At 50.5% G+C, this 27,100-nt stretch overlaps 9 protein-coding genes across 9 annotated transcripts; 3 read left to right on the plus strand and 6 right to left on the minus strand.

Annotated features, from left to right (window-relative positions):
* Positions 1-58: 58 nt before the first annotated feature.
* Positions 59-1,454, minus strand: COCSADRAFT_124136 (uncharacterized protein). Its single transcript, XM_007705097.1, has 2 exons — positions 1,059-1,454; positions 59-1,004 (listed from the first exon to the last, which is right to left on the minus strand). Exons 1-2 carry the CDS (start codon positions 1,425-1,427, stop codon positions 135-137), a joined length of 1,239 nt encoding a protein of 412 aa, XP_007703287.1. The 5' UTR covers positions 1,428-1,454; the 3' UTR covers positions 59-134.
* Positions 1,455-2,749: 1,295 nt separating this feature from the next.
* COCSADRAFT_237278 (uncharacterized protein) lies at positions 2,750-4,275 on the plus strand. The gene is made up of 2 exons (XM_007705098.1): positions 2,750-2,896; positions 3,084-4,275. Exons 1-2 carry the CDS (start codon positions 2,868-2,870, stop codon positions 4,081-4,083), a joined length of 1,029 nt encoding a protein of 342 aa, XP_007703288.1. The 5' UTR covers positions 2,750-2,867; the 3' UTR covers positions 4,084-4,275.
* A 64-nt stretch (positions 4,276-4,339) lies between these two features.
* On the minus strand, positions 4,340-5,294 carry COCSADRAFT_98112 (uncharacterized protein; the record flags this gene model as incomplete). The annotated part of the gene is made up of 2 exons (XM_007705099.1): positions 4,340-4,610; positions 4,672-5,294. 2 exons carry the CDS (start codon positions 5,292-5,294, stop codon positions 4,340-4,342), a joined length of 894 nt encoding a protein of 297 aa, XP_007703289.1.
* A 578-nt stretch (positions 5,295-5,872) lies between these two features.
* On the plus strand, positions 5,873-7,332 carry COCSADRAFT_163340 (uncharacterized protein; the record flags this gene model as incomplete). The annotated part of the gene is made up of 3 exons (XM_007705100.1): positions 5,873-5,914; positions 5,984-6,208; positions 6,262-7,332. 3 exons carry the CDS (start codon positions 5,873-5,875, stop codon positions 7,330-7,332), a joined length of 1,338 nt encoding a protein of 445 aa, XP_007703290.1.
* A 131-nt stretch (positions 7,333-7,463) lies between these two features.
* COCSADRAFT_192747 (uncharacterized protein) lies at positions 7,464-10,358 on the minus strand (the record flags this gene model as incomplete). The annotated part of the gene is made up of 2 exons (XM_007705101.1): positions 7,464-10,147; positions 10,349-10,358. 2 exons carry the CDS (start codon positions 10,356-10,358, stop codon positions 7,797-7,799), a joined length of 2,361 nt encoding a protein of 786 aa, XP_007703291.1. The 3' UTR covers positions 7,464-7,796.
* An 858-nt stretch (positions 10,359-11,216) lies between these two features.
* COCSADRAFT_192748 (uncharacterized protein) lies at positions 11,217-17,814 on the minus strand. Its single transcript, XM_007705102.1, has 2 exons — positions 17,702-17,814; positions 11,217-17,622 (listed from the first exon to the last, which is right to left on the minus strand). The coding sequence occupies exons 1-2, from the start codon at positions 17,702-17,704 to the stop codon at positions 11,512-11,514; spliced, it is 6,114 nt and encodes a 2,037-aa protein (XP_007703292.1). The 5' UTR covers positions 17,705-17,814; the 3' UTR covers positions 11,217-11,511.
* Positions 17,815-18,135: 321 nt separating this feature from the next.
* COCSADRAFT_174253 (uncharacterized protein) lies at positions 18,136-20,569 on the plus strand (the record flags this gene model as incomplete). The annotated part of the gene is made up of 6 exons (XM_007705103.1): positions 18,136-18,161; positions 18,315-18,441; positions 18,500-18,624; positions 18,672-18,952; positions 19,000-20,348; positions 20,402-20,569. 6 exons carry the CDS (start codon positions 18,136-18,138, stop codon positions 20,567-20,569), a joined length of 2,076 nt encoding a protein of 691 aa, XP_007703293.1.
* A 539-nt stretch (positions 20,570-21,108) lies between these two features.
* COCSADRAFT_149239 (uncharacterized protein) lies at positions 21,109-22,232 on the minus strand (the record flags this gene model as incomplete). The annotated part of the gene is made up of 5 exons (XM_007705104.1): positions 22,172-22,232; positions 21,733-21,864; positions 21,637-21,653; positions 21,456-21,567; positions 21,109-21,359 (listed from the first exon to the last, which is right to left on the minus strand). Exons 2-5 carry the CDS (start codon positions 21,779-21,781, stop codon positions 21,109-21,111), a joined length of 429 nt encoding a protein of 142 aa, XP_007703294.1. The 5' UTR covers positions 21,782-21,864; positions 22,172-22,232.
* An 867-nt stretch (positions 22,233-23,099) lies between these two features.
* Positions 23,100-26,639, minus strand: COCSADRAFT_39633 (carbohydrate-binding module family 32 protein). The gene has a single exon (XM_007704883.1). The coding sequence runs from the start codon at positions 26,553-26,555 to the stop codon at positions 23,517-23,519; it is 3,039 nt and encodes a 1,012-aa protein (XP_007703073.1). The 5' UTR covers positions 26,556-26,639; the 3' UTR covers positions 23,100-23,516.
* Between the last annotated feature and the right edge of the window lie 461 nt (positions 26,640-27,100).

Here is a 27,100-nt window from a genome sequence, read left to right on the forward strand (position 1 = left end):
TGTATCAAGCAAACGTGAAGCAGCACTTTAATCACGTTCAAGCAATGTCAATCAATATCTTTGGAATTGCCATTTCATTCATGCAGTGATACCACACCATTCTACATAAATCCATACTCTCCCTCTCCACGATCCTACTCCGCAAAAATCGACCTTAGAATCGTTCCATACGCCTCCGCAGCCTGCACCAACTCCTCCTGACTCAACATCTCATCCGGCGTATGCGCCACCTCAATCGTGCCCGTCCCATACAAATATCTCTTCTCGACCTGCGGCAAATTCGGAATATCAGTCCCATAAAACACGGGCGCGACCTCCAAGCCCTCGATATCCGTATCCAGAATCTGCGCTTTTGTCGACAACGTAGAGTATGTATATTCAAACGTGGCATTGACTTCTTTGGCGCTGTTGACGAGCGGAGAAAACAGGCCGGAAACCATATCTTTGATGACGTCGACGGAATCGTCTTCGCTGCGCGCAACGCGGACTAATATACTTGCGTTGGCGTTGGGAGGCACGACATTGCTTGCGACACCACCGGCGATGAGACCCGTGTTGATTGTTGAAGCACCCAGAAGTTCGCTCTTGGGGAGAGCGGGTTCTAAAGCCCTCAGTGCGGAGATGGCATCGATAACGTAGTTGATGGCGCTGACACCGAGCCACGGGTATGCGGAATGAGATGCCCTGCCGATGGCTTTGAGTGTGATGCCGAAACTGCCTTTGTGGCCGCTTGCGAGCTTGCCTTCGGTTGGTTCGCCGAAGATGCCGGCTCGGAAGGTTGTGTTAGATGCGTATTTTGCGAACGCTTTCATTCCTGCGCCGCTGTTTTCTTCGCTGACGACGAATAGCATACCTAGGCTGGTTGTTTCATTGCGGGATTGAAGGAATTTGTGGGACGCGATAATCATTGTTGCGACTGGTCCTTTGGCGTCGACGGTTCCTCGGCCAAAATGGTAGGTTGTGCCATTCCTCTCACGGCGTTCGAATGGATAGAATGGTGGTACCTATCTTTCAGTTAGTGGTTGTTTGTGATTTACGGGCTCAAGTGTTGCGCGTACAGTATCGATATGACTAGTGATGAGAACTTCCGGCCATAATCCCTCGTCCTTCAACGCTTGAGGATAGGCAAATACATTGTACGTGCCTGTTTCGTTGACTGGTACTTTTTCGACATAGTAGCCCAAGTCGGTTAGATACTTTGATACAAAATCCGCACATTCGATCTCGTCTCCAGAGATGGATGGGATATTGACGAGCTCTTCATGGAGGCTGTAAAGCTCCTCAACTTCATCTGTAGATAGTGCGACTGCCGGATCCAGCCCGGTTGGGCTAGGAGAACTGACAGCAGGTGAGGTTACTGAGGCTTGAGGTGCTGCGCTGGCTAATTGAAGGGCAAGTAATGCCACAACTGATTTTATTAGAGCCATGATAGAGGCCGTCTGACGAGTTCTGGCAATGACGAGAACCGGTGATAAATTCTGTAGGGACTTGGTTGGGTTTTATACTTGTGCATTGCCCTATGTCATACAATACTACTCGGCTCCTTGATGCGAGTAAGCTTTCCCTATTTTAACAAAGGGTCTTCGATAGCTTGATCTATAACGGCAGAATATGTGAGGCATCGGCATCCCAACAATTGGCATACGTCGTGCGGCACCGGGACTTGCAAAGATTGGGTGAATGTACGTTCATACCAAGACCTGGTGCAGCTAGAACATGCTTACCAGGGATTTGACTGGCATTTTAGGCATGATCGACCATGTCAAGTCTCGGGCCAAGTAAACGGACCCCGGTTACTGTAGCTGTACAGATAACCGGGAAGGCATTGGGCGTATTTACGTAATCCATCACTCTGCAAGTTGGATATAGAATGATGGATTCTGCCTCTGTAGAGCATAGTCAAATGATGTCAAACGGCAGCAATGTTGCAAGTGCGGGGTGGGAGCTGTTATCGGATCCAGGGTCGCAATAAGCGTGATCTTGGCAGCCATGGCAACATGGGAGGCGACTTAGGCTCTCGTGTGTCCTGCCCGTTTGGGTGAGGTGAAGTGGGTGCTGGAGGAGTTGTAGAAGTACTACCGGATTTCCGCGCAGAGGAATACAGATAACTAGCCAAGGGAACCAATGACTACGTACATAGCAATTAGCCCGCAACAATCCTTTACAGCTCCCGATGCCGCTAGTAGTGATCTTATTATCAGCAGTAGAGCTTTCATCCCACATAGTCCAACGTGGGCTTTAGTACACGGACAATTTCGCACGATGGAGGAGGTTTGAGATATTTGGTTGATCTCAAAAGAAACCCAAGGGATCTGCGGATGATTGCATGCGGTAAGACACTAGAAGACAGGCATATACTCCGCTTTAAAAGCGATTTGTCTACAACGACAACTTGCTCAAAATATTGCAAGTTCAGACTCCAGAGCATGAGGATGAAGGTATCTCTCCGGAGCTTTATGACCAAAGATGATGTCATTTATGTTGTTTCTTCTTTTCGGAGCTATTGCGTTGAAATGTTGGTGGCGGCGCTTCTCTGCGAAGTCGTTCCAACAGTAGTAAAAGGTGCTGAACAAAGCCGCGCTGAAGAATACAGATGCCAGTATACCCCGAGACTCAGCGGCAAACGCTGGTCACAATCCAGCCAGCAGGTGATGTTCAGACGCAAAGGACCGAAAGCGGATAGCGCGACGCCGTTGTTGGCCGGCGACTGACGTGCATTCCGTGGATCACCAGGCCGCTCAGGCTGCTCCGCATCTCCGCCGCGTACCCAGGCTAAGCCTCAGCTTTCGCTACTTGTGCTTGTGGCTCTCGTTGTATCTCACTTCACATCCACAACCCTCGTTGCATTGATCCGAAGACTAACCATCATGTTCGGCTTCATCGCCGATGGCCTGACGTACGTTGTACCCCGCCCCTCGCCTTTCAATGTTCAAGCAAACCTAGTCGGACACGGCTTATCGTGAATTTGGCCGCCCAAAGTGTGTAGCATGCGAGCCATTACTCAATACAGCCACTTGAACTTATGATTTTCTTTCTAAAGATAACGGCACACTGTATGAGTTCTTCCACTAACAACTCACCAGTGCTGTCACTACAGTCTTCTTTCCCATATTCGCGTCATACAAAGCCCTCCACACATCCGACCCAGCCCTCCTCGCACCATGGCTGATCTACTTTGTTGTTCTATCCGCCTGCACAGCCGTCGAGAACACATTCGACTTCATCTTGAGTTGGGTGCCATTCTACTCATGGATCCGCTTCTTCGCACATCTATATCTGATCCTGCCGGGTGCTCAGGGTGCGAGTTACATCTACCAAGAGCACTTGGAGCCGTTCTTGTACCACCACGAGAAGGAGATTGACGACTTCATAACCCAGAGCCATGACCGTGCAAAATCTGCAGGCATGGCCTATATCGAGATGGGCATCGAGTGGGTGAGGGTCAATCTGCTAGGTTTCGCGCCTCGCAAACCAGAAGCACCCCCGCCAGCTGGACAGACATATGCACAGAACCTTATGAGTAGGTTTCAGATGCCTGCAGCGAGGGGCAGCAATGACCTATATGGTCTCGTGAACCAGGCACTCAGCGGAGCAAGCGCACTATATACTGCTGGCACTGCCGAAACAAGGGATGCTCAGGCCTCCGAACTGAGCCGTGGTGCAGCAAAACTCGTCCCAGACTCGATCCGTAACAACGAAGACCGACTCAACTACGTGACATCGCAGCGACAGCGCCTCGAAAGCCTCCTGCAAGCATTTGACCGCGAGCAAGAAAATATCCGCACCCAGCAAAAGGGCGGAAACACACACTACGAATCCAGCAGGAGTAGCGGTAGTCTGTCTCGCAACAGGAGCGAAGCAGAGTTTGATAGAATCGAGCGTGACGAGCTGAGCTCTGGATCAGACCGACCGCCATACCCCATCACACCACCCGCCCTAGGTCGGAGGACAAGCAGTGGATGGATGCCATGGAACTGGCAGCGTCAGGAAGCATCTCAAGACGACCCTCTGGCGTACGGACGAGACCCCGGCGAGCTGAGAAACAGGTCGAGAGGATCAGGCTTTGATCTAGGAGATCGCTAGCGGAAGTCCTCGAGACGATCATGATCTGTGGTATAAAGATACATGTTTTCTGGCGTTTTGATGGCAAAAAAGTAGATGATGGTATTACAACTGGAAAACCTCACGACTGTATCATAGAAGCCGTGTGTCTACTTCGCCTAGCCAAAACTCGATAGACATGAGTGGTATTGCTACAAACCGAGGTATAACATGCATATATCTTCCCAGGGCGGAAACGCTCAACGCCCTGCCCCCATAAAATGCGTGATTCATGACTCTATAACTTGACTTCCTTGAACGGATACTTTGGGCTATCGTCTTTTCTCAGCACAATCTTGCGCTTCTTCTTCGTGGTCGCGTGCTCGACCCACACCTCCTTTGTCATCTTACTTGTGAACTCCCTAATGAATCGCGGGTCCCAGAGTTCAGAGGCGATACCCAGGTCCTTGCAGCACCGCATCAGGGCGTTGGACTTGCAGCCCTCGGTCGCAGTGGGGATGCCATCTGGATCGAAATATTGTTGTTCGCCGCGGGCAATGGAGACAAGGCTAGAACAGTTCAATGGTCAGCATGGCTGTTTACGTTGGGGGGGGATATATGCACACATACCGTCCTTGTACCACTAATCCGTACTCCCTCGTAACCAACTTCCCAGTCACTATGCTCTCGCCTCTCGGCGCGAGACCCCAGCCACCAGGCCCAAACGCCTTGTTCAAAATACGTCTGTACTTGATTTCGGGGAGGTACAAAATGCCGTCTGGCTTGACTTCGACGTCATCCTGTGTGACGGGTGCGAGTAGTGCTTCAGACTGCTCCGGCGTAAACGAGACGCTGCCGAGGCCGTGATACGAGCGCGTCCAGTCTATAGCGGGTACGCCTTCGAGCTCTGGTGGCGCATCGGAGAGGCCCTCGGTGAGTGAGCGTTGCGATTGAGCGGCGGCGGCGGCAGAATCTGCAGTGGCGTTGCGGGTCGTGGGGACTGGAGGTTCTTTTGCGGGGAATTGAGGTGTTACGGTTCGCTGGGGGTTTGCTGTTGTGCTTGAGGAAGCGGGTTTCGCTGCTGTGGAGGAGGTGCTTGTTGTTGCTGCTCTGGGCGGGGTGGCATTATATGCGGCGTTGATGCGCGAGGAAGATAGTGTACGGGTTTGTATCCTGTATGCTAATGGTGTTGTTCTCGAAGAGGAGACCTTGAATAAGGCTGATATGCCTCTTTGCGTCGGTCTCGCTGCCATGATTTTTGTTTCTTTATGTTTTTTTTGGTAGGTTGAAATTGGGAGCGTCCAAGACAGTCAGGGAACGTCGCTAACGCGAAGTCACGATCTGATGGGCGCACTGACCTCTTGTAACGGCTGGGTATGTGGCTGACAGGCTGACATCATCCTGTGCTCTGTTGGTCGCCCGAACCCATGAATTAATGTATGACAGGCATGCTCCTGATGGCTACTACTAGCATGTGGTGTGACGCAGAGATTCGCTCAGCTGTCTGCTTGAGATATCTGGACCTCACATATGGTCGTTTGTCTGATTGGTGTGATATCCAATAGTCTGCACTGACGGGCCGCGCAATTGACATTGCCCACGTCCATAAAGCGACTATGAAACACATCTGCTGATTGGCCGCGGACTAGAACGGCGCCATTCCATGTTGTTTACGGATCGGCCAACGGAACCTTATATCTACCGTTAGTAACCAGTATAAAGAACGCTTGCTCCAGGCTATAGGACCCGCGTCCTACGTAGCGGGCTGCTGCCTCTTCTCTCCCTTTGCTGCAATACAACGCCTCTGCCAACGTCACCAAGCTCCTTCGAGATGGCCTCTTTCCTGAGCCTCTTTGGCGCTTTGATAGCTTTGGTTAGCATGTCCTCAACTATAGCGACTTGCTCAAAGTCATTTTGAGGCTGCCACGCTGACTCATGACAGGTTATCTTTCGCTTTGTTGCAGTAGCCGTGTATCGAATTTATTTCCATCCCCTCAGCAAATACCCGGGCCCCAAACTGTTAGCCGCATCACGCATTCCAACCCACATTGCCGTTGCAAACGGCTCTCGAGACAAGCTCTATCAATATCTGCACCGTAAATACGGACCAATAGTTCGGGTTGCTTACAATGAACTAAGTTTCATTGATCCTAGTGCATGGAAAGATGTGAGTAAATTCTTGGCCTACTTTCTATACGGCGTTGACTGACGGCCTTCCAGATCCACGGTCATGGTACAAAAGGAACAGCAGGCTCTTTGCCTTATAAAGATCCCATAAGATACACAGAGAGTCTCAACGGGGTACCCAGCCTTATCAATGCACCAGATGACGTTCATACTCGCCAAAGAAAAATCTTTAGTCCAGCCTTCTCGGATCGCGCTCTAAAACAGCAAGAACCTCTCTTCCTCAAGTACATCAACCAACTCGTAAGCGTGTTGAAAAAAGGCATACAAGAAAATCCAGAAACAAAATTCGATCTCGTCCGGCTCTTCAACTTTACCACCTTCGATGTTATGGGCGATTTAACGTTTGGCGAGCCCCTCCACATGCTCGACAACGCCGAATACGATCCGTGGGTCAGTAGCATCTTTGGGGCCCTCAAGGTCTCAAGCATTATGGCCCTAATGCGGTTCTACCCATTGCTATGGAAATTATTCCCCATGATCGCACCGGCCTCCCTCACTAAGAAACGCATGAACCATAACAAATACTCCACCACACGTGTCACAAAACGCCTCGAAAAAGGTCGCGATAGCCAAGGCGTCGATCTCTGGGACATGGTGCTAAGCCAGAAGGAAGGCAAGGGTTTAACACGACCAGAAATGGACTCAAACGCGTCCGTCTTCATGATTGCAGGCACGGAAACTACAGCAACCCTCGTATCAGGCCTGACATACCTGCTCCTCCGCAACCCAGAATGCATGGCAAAACTGTCTCAGGAGATACGCAACGAATTCGAGAGCACAGACGACATGACCATGGAACGCCTCGCCGCTTTACCCTACTTCGCTGCTTGCATCAAGGAAGCTTTTCGTATTTACCCGCCAGTTCCTCTCACGTTGCCTCGTCGCACACCGGCAGACGGAACTACTATCTGTGGCGAATTTGTGCCCCCTGGTATCACTGTGGGCATTCCACAACATGCCATGTACATGAGCGAGCGGAACTTCAAGCGCCCAACGGAGTTTCTGCCCCAACGGTGGCTGGGTGACCCCGAGTTTGACAGCGATGAGAAGGCGTGTCTTCAGCCTTTTTCCATCGGGTCGAGGGATTGTCTTGGGAAGAAGTAAGTTCTTTGCTTTCCGCCTTGGATTCATGTCAAATATTTCTTTGTTCTCTTTCGGAAAAAAAAAGGAGGCTGTGCTAACGTGTGTGTGTGTGTGACTGTAGTATGGCATACCATGAGATTCGGCTTATTGCTGCAAAAACTTACTATCACTTTGACATCGAGCTTTGTGATGAGAGCAACGACTGGATTGACCAGGCGACGTATATTTTGTGGGAGAAATCACCGCTTTTGTGCAAGATGAGGTCGGTGAGGTGAGATTGTGGAATATGAACAATCAGGTTACTTCTTTTTCACTGTCGAGATTGCGGGTATTATGTGTTATTCAATTGCTTATATATTCATTTTAACTTGTGTAGTGAACATGTAATTTCACGGAGAATGACATTTCATCTAAGAAAACTAGGATCCCCCTCCCCTCCCCGCGCATCTTCTTTTTCCCCTTCTTCCCTTCCACCAGCCCCGATTCTACTTCTTCTTCTCCACAATCCCTACATCCTCCACCCTCAACAACCCCGACCCCATACCCGCAACTGCCCATGTCCCATATCTCAAATTCGGATTCCATGCCAGAGCCGTAACCGCAGACCTCTCCTCAAAAATACTAATCGACCGCCCAATCTCCGGGTTCCCCTTCCTCTTCGACACTGCACTACTCGCGATACCCTGCTGCACTGCCTTGTAACCCTCCGAAACACGGACAAGAGGTTGTTTGAGAATATCTTCTGGAACCACCGCCGCAGTCGCCGTCGTCGCCACGCTGACATGACCTTCTTCTTCTTCTTCTTCTTTTTCTCCATCCACAGATCTTTCTTTAGGGGTGTTAGTTGTAGCGACGGGTTTCACCATCAACTTTGTGACTTCGCTTCTCCACTCATGCACAAACCATTTCTGCTGCCACGGCACAACCTTGTAATTCGCAATCCGCATCACGGGGTTACTCGTCTGCACGTCGCCGTCTGTGCCGCCGACCAGCACACCCGGGTGCACGGGGCTTGTAGCTACGCGCGTGATGCTATTATCAAGTCTCATGCTGTACAGGTTATGGTAGTAGCGGCGGAGTGGCGTGTGCCGTAGGATGTAGTGTTCGTCGGGCATGACAAAGGACTGCGTGTGCTCGTGCCAGGCCTGTGTGAGACACAGGGTGCGACCGCGGATGGAGGCTGTGGTGTCGGCGGTGGGGCTGCGTAGGTCGAAGAGGCGGGCGAAGCCGTCGGCGGTGCTGATAGAGAGGTAGTGAGGGTTTGAGGGCCAGGCGGAAGAGATGGTGAGGATGAAGGTGTCGGCTAGTTGGTGGTAGAACCAGGGGCGCGGGTTGTGTGGTTGGAGGGACGGGGAGAGGGTGCCGGGGCGGGTTAGGGTCCAGATGGCTACGGTGCCGGCGGCTGTGGCGACGGCGAGGGTGGTACCTGAGAGCCATTGCAGACAGGAGGGGACGGTTTGGGGGATGGAGACTTCGAAGGCTGTGTGGGAGAAGTGGAGGTATGTGGGTTGGGCTTGTCCGGCTTGACGCTTCGGGGAGCATAGGTCGAGTATACGGACTCGTCCGTCTGACCAGATGACTGCGAGCATGCCGATATGAGTTTCGATCTCATCATCAGAGTCTACTTTTGTGTCTGTAGCAGCGACTGGACACCACCGCAGCTGTTTAGGTGCACCCCAGTTGGCGCAAACGACAAGTTCAAGTCTAGGCTCTTTCGAAGTATCCAATTCTCCTTCTTCAGTAGCCTCAAACGCCCAGATCTGGATAGAAGCTCGAAATGGCTCTGTAGCACTGAAAGCAGGCGCTTTTGGTATTTCCATTGGCTTGGGTCGGTTTCCATCCATGGGGTGCTGCTCAACAGCGACGCCGACATATTGCGTTCGACCGTCTTCCTTGGTAACCCATTGAGCGTCTTGTATCCTGGATCCAAAATTGAATAGCCAGCCCCTTCTACTATCCTTGTCTGGAAAGGACTGCCCAACATGCATATAAGTGCTTTTTCCGAGGGCGGTAACCTGGGGGCTATTAACAGGTCCAGTGAGTACGTTCAAACTCTCTGGTCCATCATTCAGCATATACTCCTTGGCTTCATCCTCAGAAAACTCTTTAGTAGCCTGTGCTGCCTCAAAAACCGCCTTTCCTGTGTGCTTATACCACTGCTTTAACACCTTACTCTCCTTCTCCCTAGTACCCTCATTCTCGAAGAAGCTTCGTCTCAAGCCACCCAAATCAACATTGGTGGAGTCACCGCGCCCAGGCTTTTTAATCGGAAACGTTTCTTGAGAACTCCAGTGATCGCGAGACGCCAATACGGGTCGAAGATGCTGGCCATCCGGCCCGAACAAGTTTTTCAATCGTGGCTCATGACCTCCAATCTTGTCGAAATCGGGTACGCCACGTGTCCGCAGCTTGTTCTCAGCATCTACATTGCGTAGTTTGATACCACTGCCTTTGGCGAATGTAATAGGCGAGGGCACGTGCTCTGTAGAGGGCTTGTTGCGCTGAACAAGCGGCGTAGTAGGCGGCTTGACGGGAGTAGCTTTTGACCCATGAGCGCCGCGTTTGGGCGTTACAAGGCTGTCGTCCGAATCCTCCTCTTCTTCTTCTGCATCCTCGTCTTCGTCACCCTCCTCTTCCTCATTTTCAAAGTCGTCTTCAGCCTCCTCTTCCTGGGCGTCGGGCATGAAATCGTCTTCGTCTTCATCATCGTCCTGGACGGCTGGCGATTGGTTACCAGATACTGCGGGTCCATCTTCTTCGTCAAGAAACGAGTATTCGTCCTCAACGCGATATGACTTGCGTTGCTTCCCCCGCGATTGTCGGGGTGACGAGAAATCTAGTTATTGGGAATTAGCATTTTCAAGTGATTTGCAAGTTGCGTGGGCAAGTGCAGCATTGGGTTGAAGTATGTTTTATCTAGGTAGAAAAAATTGAGCAAACATGTGCGCTCGCCAACCTTCGCAGCAACGTCGACTGGATGGATTTTGGAAATCTTATCTAGAAAAGTACCAGCAATTCCAAAGGATCCCAGACGTACCTGCGGGCATGTTGAGTTACTTTCTGTGTCGACCGATTGGGTAAAGGAAGAATATACCGAACACCAGCAAAAACGCTGCCCCACCTCTGGCGATTGGCACAGACCTCACGACCCCGCACACACGCTCAAAATTCCTTTGCCCTCACAGCAGTCGGCATTGGAATGATTTGTTTGAACTCGAAGGCGTCTTTTCATGTGATGCTGCCGAGTACTAGTATTGACCAACTGCAATTTTTGTCATCAAAAAAATACCACGGTGGTATGGTCTAGTGGTATGACGTCGCGTTGTGGCTGGCGGACACTCAGTTGTCCCGATCCAGATCCGCGCCAGCCTGGGTTCGAGTACGTTCAACCTCACAAATTGGTGGTCCTGAGACATTTCTAACGTGTCTACAGTTCCCAGTACCGCCAAGTAATTTGCGACTTCTTTTTTTGCACTTTTTTCGGCATGGAAATGGTGCAGCCTTCCACTTTTGCTGTTGATCATTGCATGGTGGGATGCGCAGCCTTCCTTCATCATGTATTTTGAGCTTATCGCAGCGAACGTTACACTGGCAATCTGTTAGTGATATTTCATATTCTTTTGATGGTATAGTCAACTATTTCGATAGACTTTACTTCGTGAGCTATTTCATTTCGTTAGTTTTTGGACTATGAGCACATCGTTGTCAAAATTCATATTTAACAGGAACCCATCAAAAGATATGACGATCTGATTACACTCGTACTACCAGTGATGGCAGCTTCAACGAAATGTACCCGCAATGAATTGGTCAAGTTCTGCCAAAAATCCTGTCACGCGAAATAGCAAGACACATTCGTCAATCAGACCAACTCTACGCACAAGTTCACATCAGCACAGCGAGGTCTCCAAAAAAGCCGTTTATGTATTGCGTATGCATACGAGCCCTATAAAACCGGGTATCTAGAACACAGGATAGAGAACAGAAAAAGAAATCCAAGTGATACCAATACATCTCTCCCTCCATACGCCCACAGTCTGAAAGAAAGAATAACAGGTACGGACGTGCACTACTATCCGACAGGTAATAGTACAGTGATACACTACATAGTAAGAAAACAGCCACTCCCAAAAAGAGAAAGAAGCCACCAAACCCCATGGCCGTAATCCAGACTACCAGAAAAAAACACTTCTCTACCCTCTAATCCACATCCATCCGATCCTCATCCCTCGCCCTCGCCGGCCTAGGAGCAGTAACATGAATAGTATCACTCTCCATCGTCTCATCATCATCCGGATCATCATCGCCGCGTTCAGACTCGATGCGTTTATCCACAGGAGCCATCTTTGCTGCTGCAGCGGCCAAGTGAGGGAAGAGAGGTTTGTTCAAGGCAGCAATGGAGGCGGAGCGACGTAAAGTGTCGTTTTGGACTTCTTGGTGGATTTCCTCGACTTCGTCTTCGTCGAGTTCGCTAAGCTCACTTTCGTCGTCAGCATCGTCGTGGACGGACGCGGGGGCACTGGGCGCAGGTTCATCGTTGTTTACGCTTGGAGCGGCGGTGGCTGTTTCGCTTTGGTCGAAGGAAGGCTGGAGATTTTCGGTAGACGCGTTCGGTTCAGCAGTGGGTTCAGCGGTCTTGTCTGGTGATGCTGCTGCTTGATCAGTGGCGGTAGAGAGAGCCTCATTGGCAGGCGGGGGTGATCGAATTGGAATCGAGGTAGATTGAGCGGAGGCAGCAGCAGTCTTCTGGACACATGCTTCAGCCCTTCTTGAGATTTCCCTGCGACCGACTGCCTTGACTCTGGGCTTTGCTGGTTGTTCAGGTTGTGCCACCATCTGAGGCACCTGAGTGGTGTGCTGAGATGGAATTTGACCAGAATGATACATGCTGAAAGGTGACCCGGTGCTTCCTTCTGCTGAGCCGTCGATCTGAACTTGCATCAACGATGAGATGGGTACAGCGCCTGTAGATATTACAGAGCCTCCAAAAGGTGTTGGTCGAGGCTGAGCAAGCAGCGCTTGTTGTTGCTGTTGCTGCTGCTGCTGCTGCTGCTGCTGCTGTTGTTGTTCTTGTTCCGATGGGAGGGGTGACAAAGTGGGACCAATCGATGTATACAACATCGCATAAGTATCTCCAATGAGATCGTCAATAAGGAGAGGCTTCATCATGCCGTTATTGAGGCGTTTGAGTTCGATCGCGTCGCGGAGGATATCCAGTACAGGGTGTTGCGTAGCCGAGTTTTGACACCACGCCTCCAAACGAAGAGCCAGCGTGTTGAACTCATCATGATTGACGGATTTGAAAGCCGAATCTTCTTGTCCTTCAGGTATATTACCAATTCTTCGTAGCAACTTGAGGTAACGCGTGCATAGATCTTGCCACAGCTTCTGATGTTCAAAAAAGTCTGTCTGTTTCCGCCTTACACGCTTCGCAAGCGCTTCGAAATTGGCTTTGTCCTCAGTCAAGTCCAGAAGTTCGATGAAAAACTTGGTGTAACGAGTGGTGTATACAAAGTGCCTACCAGGTCGCTCGTTTTCGGGTTTCCAGACCTGGACAGCCATGGTTTTAGTAAACATCTGCTGCATAAGTTCATGCTTAGCATCCTGAGCCACAGACTGATTCTTCTCGTTATCGTAGATTGTGTGAGCAACGCGTGATATGACACGATGGTGCCAGCTTGACTTGTCTGCTGCACGCAAGGACTTCAAGATAGCAAGAATGTATCTCTGCCAGTCGTTTTCGCTTTCTGGAGCCTTGATGTTCTGGGCATACGATGTATTTGAGAGAATCTCCACTCCCTTTTCGTAGTCGATGGCACCACGCTGGAAAAGTTTATGGGTGACGGATACTAGTTTGTAGTGAGGTTCAAGAACTGGCTCACCGCTGCGCCCTTTCTTTCCGGGCAGTGTCTCGATCGCACTAGTGAAGGCCTCAATGACCGACTCCCAGCTTGGGCCATGCTGTGGAGCAACAGGCGCGCCAATGGACATGGCATACCGCATGGCGCTGTCGTTGGTAGACCACATCTTCCATCCGCACTTTCCAAGCATGTAGTGATTCCACCATTTGTTCGGGTTGCCTTTGATTGCTCGTTTGTAAAGTGTGCTTGCAAATTTCCAGGCTGTGTAAGCCTGCAATGGAGCAAATGCAACCTCTTTGTATAGAGTTGCATTCGTCTGGAGATTGCAGAATCGCTTCTCAGTCTCTCGAATCTGGAACGCCTCCATTCTGAAAGGCTCCCTGGAAGATGCGTATATGCGGTTCCCAAACTCTGTATACATCTGCGCAATCTTGGCCTGGGTATTCGGTCCTACGTCAGGGTCGCGCACAGCACAGGCTACAGCCATGATGTAGCAGTTGATTGCAGCCCGTTGGAAGTTGACGACATCAGCGCTGTTGCTGTTCATTTTATCCGCGTTCCATGAGACCGCCTCTTCGAGCTGCGTGTCATTGGCTTGCGCAAGGCGATACCACGTCTCCCAACGCTCAATGGAGTGCTCTAGATCCTGTACAAAGAACGCTTGAGCATAGTTCAAGTCCTCCGTAGGTCCCTGGGTCATGCGCTTTTGTGACTTGAACTTGCTGAGTGCAATGTTGCCCATCATGTAATACCAACCTTTGGATGCAGCCACGGCATCTTCAGCAGGAACATGCTTGGTTGCAAGCGAGCCAACACCTTTCAAGCATCCAAACAACTCGACAGGGTTGACAGGTGACTTGAAGTACGATGAGATTACCTTGCGGTTGAAAGTGATATCATCGTTCTGCTTGGGCCTACCTAACGCGGTATGTATCTTTTCGATGGTTCCTTTGAGTTCTGTCTTGGGCAAATCTTTCAGGTCAACCTTTGCAACTTGTGACATGGCGAATGACAAGATGCTGAAGGCAGTCTTTTTGTCAAGCGCATCCGGTGTGGTCTGGAAATCCTGGCACTCCAAAGGTTCGATGAATAGCTTCAGACCATAAAGATCGTGAAGAACCTGGCAGAGCTCGGTGGCATAGCTGTGACCATCAACAACATCGTCAATGCGAAGCAACTCATCCTTCGCAAGCCTCAAAAACTGACGGTTCGATAGATGGCAGAAGCCACGCACACCAGTAGCATGGTGCACATGACGAATGTATTCGAATAGATCCTCGGAAGGAGTAGGGAAGCTTTCGTAGTCTTGAGACAAGCCATCCTTGAGCAAATGATACTGTAACATCCAGAGCCGTAGATGGATGTCGCCAAGTCGTGCCATCATATTGACGAATGCCTGGCTCGGATGGGATTCGACTCGAGGCATAGGGGTATGGTTGATGCGGATGTAGTCTCTGAGCATGTCCGCAGCCGACATGATGTGCAACAGTTTAGCAATTGCCGACATGGAAGATTGCACATGCTCGTAGTAAACACAGTCGAACGGCGTCCCATCGTCGCGTATTATCTGAAGGATCTTAACGACCATGTCGTCAATAACTCGGTATCGGGTCAACAACTTATGCTGGCGATCAAGTGTTGGCAATTCCTGAAAAGCCGAAGATCCGAGATCATCCACAAGGGCTTCGATGCTTCGTAAAAAGCACGATATAACTTTGGAAGGATAGTCGATGGCTTCATAGGCTACACGTAACCTGTTCCAGAGGGACAGTCGTACGTTTACGTTTGCAGAATCAAGAAACTTGCGCATCTCCAGAATTGGAGACGCATGGCCAAGCTGTTTATCTGTGGATGAGCCTTCGATACTTCCAGTGGGCGAGCTTTGTGCATCAGGTGCCCCTTCATCAGAGCCAGCTGGCTGAATCGTCATGTTTGATTCCCTTGTGTTTTCAAATTCCAAGATTGGCTCCAGACTTTCTATTACTGTGACTGGATCCTGCTCGTCTTGGTCGAAAACCTTAAGGAAGAAGTCCTTCATGCTGATGCGGACAAGTTCTCGATCAATTGCAGCAGTCGATAGCTCGGGCATTACAGCGTTGTTCTGCAATTGAATCGTACGATCGCCCAGATGCTCAAACATGGTCTTCAGCTGGGCCATAGCAGACAAGACATGCTCTGGTGCCACGTCATCGCTAACACTCATTTGCGACACTGTAGCCCAAATATGACGAAGAGCCAGGTCATCCAAATCCTGGCCTGGTAAACAGTCAGATCGTAACTGTATAACATCTCGTGCGAGTTGGGACCATCGCTGCAACCGGTCGCTCTGAAGAGTTCGCGTATTGATGTCTATCGTGCTGTGTGGGTGCTTGATAAGCGAATAGATATCCAAGTGCAGCTCAAACAAGGCCTCCACTATTTCAATCTGTGCGGCATCAAAGTTGGACAGTTCGTACTTTCGAGATTGGTAACTAGCATCCAGCATCTTGCGGTTGAGCTGCTCGACACGCTCGAGCATGCGTTCGTAGATGAACTCATCGATGTGAACAATGATTTGGACAATGCTCCTCTTAAGATCATCTGCCCATCTGAAGTGTAGGTAACTTGATTGATCTGTGGCACGGGATCCAGAGGGTAGACAGAACCCGGGAGAAAACAAACTCTCAATCCAAGCAAATGCAACCTCCTGGGTTGTGAACCAATTACTGTTTACACTTCGCGCGAATGAGTTCAACCCCTCGCTACCCAAGACTGGCTTGGTGCAGGCTTGACTTGAACTCGATTTAGAGAAGCCCAAGAATGCGTTCAACCCGTGTTCTCTAGTTACTCCTAGCAGATCGAAAGAATCGGAGCTCAGAATTATCTGTGCAGTCTTCATGTGCCCACTTCGAAGCGCAGTGAAAACATCGCAAGCTGCCTTGTCAATAGGATCTGTAATGCTAGGAGCAGACGTTTCCAGAAGCGCGGTGACGAGGCTACGCAATTCAGTGGGGTCCTTGATACCCTCGACACCAAGGCGTGAGTATATGTCCTTGACGATCTCATACAGACATTGATCTGCATGCGTGTAGGGCTCTAACTGAGCATCAAGCTGCTTGTTAGCTTCTTGTGCAGCACTTCCAGGGGCTGGTTCGGTGATTGTATCTCGTCCACGAATTCGCTTACTGCGCGATCGGCCTCCTTCAGCAGTTTCTGGTAGTCCAGCAGAGTCCGTAGACCGCTTGCGAGACGGAGCTGGTGCGACTTCCAGTGGTAGAGTTGATGTGACTTCCTCACTCTTGACATCAGCCTCGGTACTTTGTTCTTCCATGATGGTATCATCGCCATCCTTTTCGGCTGCAGCAGCAGCAGTAGGCCCTTCAGTTTTCGATAGTGGCGTAGACTCTGGTGCCGCCGATATGGTATTCTGTGCAAGCTCGGTGGGTTCCAATTCAGGCGCAAGCTCGACTCGGTCTGGGGTGCCACTATCAGGAGGAATGCTGAACACTATGTTTGACCCTGGAGGAACATTGGATGCCATTCCCTGCTGCTCTGCCTGAAACTGCCGGAGGATGATTTCGCCTACGCTTGCCCAATCCCACTTTGTCAGGCTCAGTGTCACAGTCTCTGGCGCAGCCTTGATATTGTGAAGGTTTTCAGCAAGGGCAACGTCAGCAGGAAGAGGTGCAAATGGAAATGGATTCAGCCTCTTCCTTAGCATCTCTGATAGTTTCTTCCGCTTCATCAGTGACAAGGGTGCCTGTCGCAAAGAAACGTTATCTTCCAGTCGTTCAACAAGTTCACGTAGCTGTTGACCAGCAAATCCTTCTTCCAATCCTGGCAGTCGTAATAAACTCTCCCACTGTTCGTCATTTCCATCAAGTACTGCTTCTAGACAATAGCGCGTGAGGCGCTTACTACCCAGCATGGCGGCGACCGAAGCAGCTCGCAGCCACAGGTCGAGATCGGTATCCTCCTTGTCCAACGCTTCGGCAAAGTAGTTGAGGGCGCCGCGAATCTTGCTCCAAGCTTCCACCTGAGGTGTTGGGCCGTTCGTTGTAACCCAATGCTGCATGGACTCTAGCAAGAACTGACCATGATTCTTGTACGATAAATGGAGGATCTGTTGGAGGGTATTCGGGGCGCTGTCGGCAGCGCCGGTAGACTGAACGGGGCCTGCGTCATAATCATCCTCCAAGATGGTGTCGAAGACTAGGTCTTCGCCAAAGACTTCGTGCCGTTGGAATTCCGAGAGCGATTCGGCGTACTTGAAGATATCTGAGTCAAATAGAGCCTTGTATGCTGCAGCAGTCTTTTCAAAGGATGCAGGGCCTTCGGAATGGAGTTTCAAGGCAGTCTGGTAGAGTTTCAAGGCTTCTTCGATCTGGATCTCCTGGGTGTCGTCGACTTCCTCTTCGGCGGTTTCCTCGGGGATTTCCACATTGTAGGGATGCCATACTGAAGCTTTCGACTGCGCCATGTCAGAGAAGATGAAGGAGCATAGTGGGCGCTGTGGCTGCAGGGCCTGAATACATAGGTATTCGACTTACCATGATGTGTGCCGTGGTTGGTTAGACAATGACGGGGAGAGCCTCAGGGCGACACAGAAACTTTGTACGGCATTTGCAACAGGGACAGTAAGCAGCAGGCAAGCATGGAGAGCACTTCCGCTGGGTATGCAATTTATGGACAGTGTAACAGAGGCCGAATTCGACTTTGTGCAGTCTCACAGCGTCTAGGTGACGTGACGCGACGCGACTGTGAATGATGAGTGGCAGGGATGAGGGGCCTTGGCAACGGGGCACCTCCGCGATGCAGCTTCCGTGCCTGCCTTGATGCCGACCAAGGACACGGAATTCTTGACACGCAACGCCCGGGAGCCCCAAGCGCATACGAACGAAGCCCCTCGCCTGGCATCCACCCCGCCATTCTCCTCCCATCACCGCTCCCCTGCCACCCCGCTCTGTGCGGCGCCAATTGAGCCATGGTGACATCGCCAGCTGTTCCTGAGTATGCCACCCATGCCGCTTCGACTACTAGTTGTCCCGACACATTGCTGCCTCTGCCTCTGCTTCTGCCTCTGCATGCGCCACTCGCATTCGCATACGCTTTTTTCTGTCGCAGAGAACCTCTGTCTATGTGGCCTGTCTGACACTCCCCCAGAATCTACGAAGACGAGCTACACTCGGCCATCGAAGCGCGCTCCGAATCTCTACAGACGCTCCGAGAATTGGGTCCGCCAGACCTGGTCCACCTGATAAAACAGCCTATCAAGTCTGCGACAAAACAGGTCCGTAGCACCTTCGACCGTGCATACTTACGAGCCATGGCCTTTGACATGTGATTAGATTGGTGTCTACCATCATGTCACCGGCATAGACGCTTCCTCGTCCGCTAGCCTAGCGGCTTACATCAACACGCTTACATATTCTGCGCATGACAAGCAAAACAAAGTAGTATCGGGCTTGTATTGGTAGGCTGGCTCCAAGTCCTGGTGCAGTCATTGGCTGACCAAGGCAGCTGCTACAATGCCTTTTCGCGGCTCGATATGCGCGTTCAAGTCTATATCCCAGGAACAGTTGAAAGCTACTGCATTGACGAGCGCGGCGACAAACGAGTAGCCACCGATGAACTCTGGCTAGAAACTTATCTCTGCAGCGTCTTGCGCGCATACTCGTACGCCGACGATGGTTCGGGCGATACTATCAAGAAGATTGTTGGTGTACGGAGATTCAACCCAATCACAAGCACAGAGAGCGAGCACAGGTTTCTGGATGCTGCAGAGCGTCTCTTCTTCAATGGTGGGCCGCACACTGAACATGGAAGAAATTTGACTAATACCATCAAGGCTGGCAACTTGGATCCGACCCTGAAATTCAAGTCCCCAATCTCGTCTCAAATCACTTGACGACAGGTCTGCTCAACTACATTCACACGACCGGGAGATACACCTCGGGCATCAATCTCTTCGAAAAACTGCGCACTCGTGATCCAGAGATCTCCTCGCTCCTCGCCCGCGTCTACATCGAAGCAGATGAGGAGGTCAAAGCTGTACAATTGTTGCACGGTGCTATTCAAGAATTGCCCATGGATTACTCATTACTGGACTGCCAAGCAGAGTTCTGCAACAAGAAGGGCCGTGGTGATCTCGCACTGGAAATCGCAAAGAGGAGTGTCGTCTCCGCACCTAGCGAGTTTGGCACATGGGCGCGCTTGGCGGAGATATATGTCAGCCTCGAGCAGTGGGATCTTGCACTGCTGACACTCAACTCATGTCCAATGTTCACGTATCAGGACAAGGATGCTCCGCGAATGCCAGAGCCCCAGAGGGTCTTTCTGCCTATCATGCCCGAAGCAATGTGCGACGAGATAGAAGATTCCAATGTCGACGACATGGAACTCGTACATCCAACCCTGAGAAAACTACACGCAGCCGGATTCAAGGGTACCTTCCTGAAAGCATACATCCTGCTCACAGAAATCACAAAGAAGATCGGCTGGGATCAACTCCTAAAGATAAGAAGCCAAGTCTTTGTAATGGAAGAGGAGTATCGCCACGAGAAGACTGTCCAGCAACCGCACTCTCGCAGTGCAAGCACAACAGCTCTCCGGGCTCCATCTCCTAATTCGCAGGCCCAACAAGCCAACGGTAGCGAGCATGGCGAAGTCCAGGAACGTCCGTCCACAGATGCAAGCAATACCCAGAATGGCGAGGGCTCAGCTGCTGGTACAGAGACTGAACTGGAAAAGCCCGGCCATACGGTTGCCTCTGAAGTTGTAAAGGCTGGCAGTGAAGACCCTCACCTACATGACAACCAGAACGGCAACCCTGCCCAACCAAACTATACACACTTCCAGAACAAGCGCTTGTGTGAGCGCTGGCTTGACAACCTCTTCATGGTACTATACGAAGACTTACGCGTATACACAATATGGCGTACAGAAATGGCGCAATACCGCCAGCAGCAATTGCTGTACAAGAAGAGTAGCGAAGAGTGGGAGATCCTGGGTGAATTGGCGGAGAGATTGCATCACACTGAGGAAGCTGTAGAAGCATACGAGAACTGTCTGCAAATCAAGTTCTCTCCCAAGGCAATGAAGGGCGTACTCAAGCTGGGCGAAGGAAGGAAGCAAGTCAGAGATGTCACGGCAGCACTGATTCGCCTCATCACCTGGCAGTACCGCTGGTACTCTGAGGTACGTTTTTTCCTCTGAGCACTCAACATTCTAATTACTAACACGCTCGACAGTTCTCGCCAGCTCTCCTCTACACCATCCGAAAACTCATCGAAGAGGAAGGTGCCGTCAAGATCCGCAGCATCGTCCAGGGAACTTCACTGCCCCAGCACGTCCTCGACCTTACCCACCAGTACGCTGCGTTATGTGCTGCGTTTAGGAGCAGTGGGAGCGACGGCTAGAAACCTTCACCTCTCTACATCTACGGGTATACGAACAATAGTCTACGGTCATTCTGAATAGGGGCGGAAATAGGACTAGAAAAAGGGGTGTCACATTGGTAGTGTGTTAGGGTTTCTTGCATGGAAAGCGTTGGTGTTGGAGATGGAAACATTACACCCGTGTGTCGCATACATTTTAGTTCACTGTAGATTTACCAGATTCGTGATCGATTGATTTGGGTGTTGGCATTCACTTGTCCCTACTGCTTCACGGCATGTATGTATGTGTATGTGTCGTGTTACTCCTCACTCCATGGGCTTTTCTTTGCTTTCCGTGTTCTTGCAACCAATGTATTCATTTTTATCGTCACAAGCCGCGGGATCGTATCAGGCAGCCGTTGCGCGCCATGTCACGTAACCTCGTCCTTGAGGAGTAGATAGCAGACAGTAGAAGACCCCATGAAAAAGCCCAGGATGAACACCGCTCCATGCTCGCTCCCATATACCCCTTGTCCTCTCTTTCTCCTCCTCCTCGCGCCAGTAAGCCAGAAAAAAACCGCTTAACGGTAAGACTTCTGGTACCTGGCGCGGGCACCTGGACCACCAAACTTCTTGGGCTCGCACCGCCTGTTGTCGGCAACGAGCAGTGTGCGGTCGTACTGGATGAGGGCCTGCTTGAGCTGGTTCTTGGAATGCTCGTCGACGTACTTTTGGTAGTAGGCGATGATGGATTTGGCAATGGCTTGGCGGATGGCGTAGACTTGCGAGGTGTGACCACCACCAGAGACGCGGACGCGAATGTCGACATCGGCTACCAGCAACAGTTAGCTTCCATTGTTCCTCGTATATCTTCCGCGTCTAAATGCTTCTTTGCAGCACGCGTGTGTGCATATGTGTGTATGCGTACCAAACTTGTCAACACCGAGGATCAGGATGGGCTCGTAGACCTTGAATCGCAGAACCTCGGGCTGAATGAGGGAAAGAGGCTTTCCGTTAACCTTGACGAGACCCTTTCCGGCCTATATGTTCATCGTAAGTATATTGTTCGTGTTTTTTGCGCATTCGATCGGTAGGCAGTGCATGTGTACCTTGCAGTGGGCGACAGCTGTTCGTGTTCATGTTAGCCATTGTGCGACTTCTTTCAAAGAAAACACGCTCCGCGGCGTGGGGGAGCATCTTCGTACCAGTCGCAGTCTTCTTCTTGCCGAAGCATTGCACACTCTGGGAGGCCATGTTGGGCGACTGTGGGATGTGCGTGCGGTTAGTATTGGGTGGGCGTCGTCGGTTTTGCGGTCGTCGTGGAGTTTGAAGTTCGTCTACGCCGGCAGCGAATATTCAGTGGGCGTCCGTGCGCGCCCCGATCCCTGTAAGCGACTAGCGTTCTCAGTGGCTAGCGTGCCAATGAAGCCTTGTGCGCATCCTACTGGAGACTTTCTTTGCCACGGTGCGTGACTTGAGAGTTTCCAGAAACACCACCTAATGGGGCTGATGTTGCTGGAGCAATGAAGTTGAACGTTTTCATCTTCGATTGATAGTCATACCAGCTAACCTGACATCCTACCTCGCAGTCTTACAACATGCCTTGCCAGATGTATGCATTCGGTAGCAATGGAGAGGGGCAACTCGGGCTACCTGCTGCGGAAATTGTCAACGTACCGACCAAAGTTTCCAGTACGCTACCTCTTGCGGATATTCTTGCAGTACGAGGAGGTGACAACCATACTTTAATCTTATGCAAAGATGGAGTCGTTTATGGAGTCGGCGACAATCGCAAGGGTCAGTTGGACTCTTTAGAAAAGGAATCTCGAATCCCTGTGTTCAAGAGAGTGTATGAAAATGCATCTTTGATTGCAGCCACTTGCGAATCTTCTGCATACATCACGAGAAGCGCTTCTGGAGAGAGCTACATTCGCACTGAGGGTACCGGCCAATGGGGAGAACTTGGTCGTGAAGAGCAACCCAGTGCTGAGACATTGACACGCATTACTATGCCACTTCCTGGTAGAATTATCGACTTTGCTGCAGGAGTTTGGCATTACGTAGCTATTCTCGACGATGGCTCAGTCTATGGCTGGGGAAAAGCTCGCCTAGGTCAACTTGGTGATAGTCTTACTGGCAAAGTTACGACTCCGACCAAAATTAAAGACATACCGTTCAAGCCAATCAAAGTGATCTGCGGCAAGGACTTCACATATCTTATTGGAGAGCCATCTTCCGGAGATCATATTCTACTTGGAAAAGACAAGTTCAATATCATTTCAAGCATGCCAGAACACGTCAGGGGCTGGAAAGATATCGGCACTACATGGCATGCCATCTTTGTCTTATTTAACGACGGGACGCTCATCGCATGGGGGAAAGAGAACATGTGGAGATTACTACCACCAAATCTACCGCTTCTGGATAAAATTGCTATGGGCTCGGATCATGTGCTTGCGGTAACAAGAGATGGTGGATTGATATCTTGGGGTTGGGGAAAACATGGGAACTGTGGTAATTTGAAGAATCTCAAGCAAGAGATTAAGAATGATATGGTCAGTGAGTTCTGGAACAAGATTGAGATTCCTGGTAAGATAGAGACTATTGGGGCTGGTTTTTGCACTAGCTTTGTTGTTACGAGATGAAGTAAATAGGCAACCTACTATTAAATGACTTCATCTCAAGAGATAATCCCACCAAATTTCTTGCGCTGTATTTATTTACTGTTTTACAACACCCATTTACTTGATGAACACCACTAATAATAATGTGACAAATAACTCATGATACAGCGATATGTTTTGCTATCCCAGAAAACGAACGTATGAACGAAACTTACATCGCAAAACCCAACTGCTGACAAAAATCAACCCTTGTATTTCTAAATCTAACGCCAGACCATCTCTTCAACCTATCATACAAGCGATCTCAAACTTTCTACGCAGATCTACTCGAAAAGTTCTATATACCAGACCATCTCCATACCAACTCAAAATTTCTCACGAACCAAACTCCACTCCGCAACCGTTGGTCCATCCGTCGCATCCTCCTTAAACTGGTTCCCTCTCACTCCCAAATGCGCGTACCTCCCACTCCACACACTCTCCGCTAGCGTAACATTCGTCTGATTACCAACATACGGCTTAATTTCGTACGCCGTCACGGGATCCCATGGCGCACTGATATCCACACTGCCAGCTATCACTCTCCTCACATCCTCAGCCAGCTGTGCCGAAAATGGCGGAATTGAAGAGTTTGAAAAATAGATTTCGAAATGCGCAGGTGGCTGATTCGCCCAGTCCATTACGATCTCGCTGATGGGGTAGAAGGCAGAGTCTCCGAGGTCAACAGTGAGGTAGCTGGTGGTGTTTGCGTACTCAGGTTGCCATTTTGTACTTGCGGCGCCGTCAATTGCGGCGATGGGGAATTGACCTGGTTTGTTGCGTTGAGGGGATCGGAGGAGAGATTTGCATTGGAGGATGTTGCCGCCTACGGTAAGGGTCTCGCCCATGGGTCGGTTGCGTACCACAAGTGGTTCTTGGCCGAGCTCGTGCCAGGTGACGTTTCGGCCGCTGCGAGTGCCGACTGTAACGGGGATAGGCTTGTCGAAATAAGTTGCATTTACTGAAGGGAGTGTGTATTTATCTCGTGGCAAGCGCTCTAATGTTGTATGCGTTGAGTTTGAAGTGGCGTTGATGCCGTGACCCATCCAGTAGAAGGTGCGGTAATTTAGGTATGGGATTTGTGGTGGCAGAGAGGGATCGATGTCCAACCTATCGTAGTATAAACCCAAGCCGAGGTAGCCAAAGATTGCGACTCGGTTCGTTCCACCCATACCGGTCAGGAAAGGGAATGCAGGATGTGTTCCTCCATTCTCTTCCACATTGTCGATCAGCTGTTCAGAATACTGATACCACGGTGCGCGAAGGTAGGGCGAAGACGAGTAGACGTGGTAGGTAAAGCTCGAACATCCGGATGGAGAGACCTCGTTGGCCACGACAGCGAATGATGAATATGTCATTGCGGGGCCATCAAGGGATTGTTTCGCTGCGTAAAAGTCCAGATTTGTCAAACTGTAGGGATTCGGATAATGTAACAGATCATCTATGAGGACCACATCTGCTTGCTTGACTGCTACCGACCCGTTCATGCCAGTATATTCAACGATAATTCCAGTGTTATCGTTAACTGGGAGCCGCATCTTTGCGGCTTTCTCATTCCAGCTAGCGTTTGGACTACGCGCAAACCAAGAGTTGAATTCGTTTGTTTCGAGGAAGTGTTTCTGGATCAAGGCGGTAGTGAATCCCACATTGTTGACTTGGTTGGCATACTCGTCCGGATCAGTCGCATTCCATAGCTCCCAGTTTCCAGAAGTTTCATTGAAGTCCAGGACTTGGCCAAAAAAGTGTGCAATCGAGTTCGATATCGGTAACAAGGTGTCATTAAAGTATTCGCCATCACCGGTGATGATGAGATGATTGTTGAAGGCCAGGCTCATGTCACCGTTGAGATGGTACTCGTAGTCGAAGCAGGCCCCGGTGCCTGTACAGTTCCCAAATCTCGCACTAGTCCAAGGATACACTGCACCTCCAGGAGTGAAGCGGCCTGTTTGGTTCTTGCTCGAAGTGAAGGCTGTTTGGACATTTCGCTGCGCCTGCTCGAAATGCTCCACATGATATTTGATAACATTTTGCGCATGTTGAGGATGCGACACTTGGATTCCTGGAGCCATCCAAACTGTTGCATCCCAAAAGATCATACCTCCATAACAGTCAGAGCCAAAACCGCAAACTGGGATGCTGTAGATGTCGAGTTTTGTGTTATTGCCTGCTGCAGCCACAGCGTTTGGCCCAACCATGTTTGAAAGAAGATAGAAAGGGTTTGTACGGGCCAGGATGTGTAGTTGCTGTACATCTGGATCATTGGGGAGGGACCCGTTCGGTAGGTGGTAGTCGTCGATAGCGTCTGGCGTCAAGATTGATTCCCATTCTTTAATATGGGACTGTAGAAGCTTGTAGAAGCCTTCTTTTGCGCCCGATATTGAAGCGTCCCGAGCTACACTTTGTGGATCAGGGAAGGCATCGGTTGAAGCGACTCCGATAAACTTAGTCACTTCGGTTGGTCGGAATGCGGTTAGTTCGACTGGTACAGACTGCGCGATAGTCGACTCGTTGCCACTACCAAAGACGCCATCTGCTACTTCGCTACGTGCACTGAGGTCGACCCAGTCACTAGCACCCAAAGTCGAATATACGTATGCGGTAACGTTTGTGATATTTCCTGGGCTTACGGCGGACCAGATAGTCGGGGTGTCTTTCTCAAATTTCTTCTGAACGAAATCCGAGCGCACGGCGCCATCCCCATCTAGAATGTCGTATACAGTCACATTATCGTCCCGAGTGGATGTAAGTCGCAGCCTGACTACTGCCTTGTTGATGTAGAGCTTGTGAACAAAAAGCTGATAGTTGACATCGATGGTTCCATCACCCTGGCCACCCGGTTTCCAGTTGTACCGCCAACTCGCAATGCCAGCTTTTACATCCAGGCTTGAGACGAAATCAGAGATATGATCGGGGTTGACGGATGCATTCAGGAACTCGCCATTTGCTTCAACAATAAGGCCGCTCCAATGTGGGATACCAGCAATAAAGCTCTCCCAACCGTATTGATAGAGCCATGGGTAATTGGATCCAACGGTTCGTGGCTGGCTGTTCCAGAAGCCCGCTATAGTAGAGAAAGCCTGTCGTCGACTGAAAAGCGGCCATCCGCTTATGACATCGCCATCGACTGGTTCATCGACTTCGAAAAAGGGCCCCGCGGAAGCGACATTGATACCAAAATAGCCGTTTGCGAGCGTCAAGCGGGATTGGTAGTGGCCTTGGTCTAGAGCATGTGTTGAAATCACAGAGTTGTCGTCATCCCATGTTACATGCTTGAATTGGTCTTGCTCGCTGCTAGTGGAGCCTAGCGCTAGGTGTGTTGTTGCTAAAAGACTAACTGTAGTTTGGAGGAATGTGTTCGGTCGCATGTTTTGGGCAATCGAAGGGGAAATAAAATTCGAGGCAAAGGGCTCAACGTGCCAGACACACGGGCTTTAAAGCACAAAGCCATGACGATCACCCATGCGGCTGGCTAGTGACGCCCACGGGGCTTTATTTGATCGCTTTCTTTTCCATTTCCCACACCGCTAGGCACGGGTTAGGTGACCCGATAGCTTGTCATGCGGGCGCTACCCGTTCACGCTCTTTGGCCACCGCCGGGGCTTTTAGTGCAGACTGACGTCCCTCCGGCGCTTCCCGATGCAGCAAAGAGTGACTTGTTTGAGCAGCAGATATAAGTTTGTCGAGCAAAGGCAAAGTATACTACATAGTGCCCAAGCCGCAGGCGATAGGAAAGCCAAAAACGTGTTGACCGCAGGTAGGGCGGGCAATGAGATGTGCCGTTTCGGGATCGTGCGCTGCTGACGTCATGTGGCTATCGTCCGATGTATCACTAGGTGTGTGGCATTGTTCTCTATCGGATTCCGAGTGGTATCGACAGTATGACGGACTGATTCTACTGATGTCCAGGCAT

The sequence above is a fragment of the Bipolaris sorokiniana genome, assembly GCF_000338995.1.
Source record: "Bipolaris sorokiniana ND90Pr unplaced genomic scaffold COCSAscaffold_13, whole genome shotgun sequence".
NCBI classification, from domain to species: domain Eukaryota; kingdom Fungi; phylum Ascomycota; class Dothideomycetes; order Pleosporales; family Pleosporaceae; genus Bipolaris; species Bipolaris sorokiniana.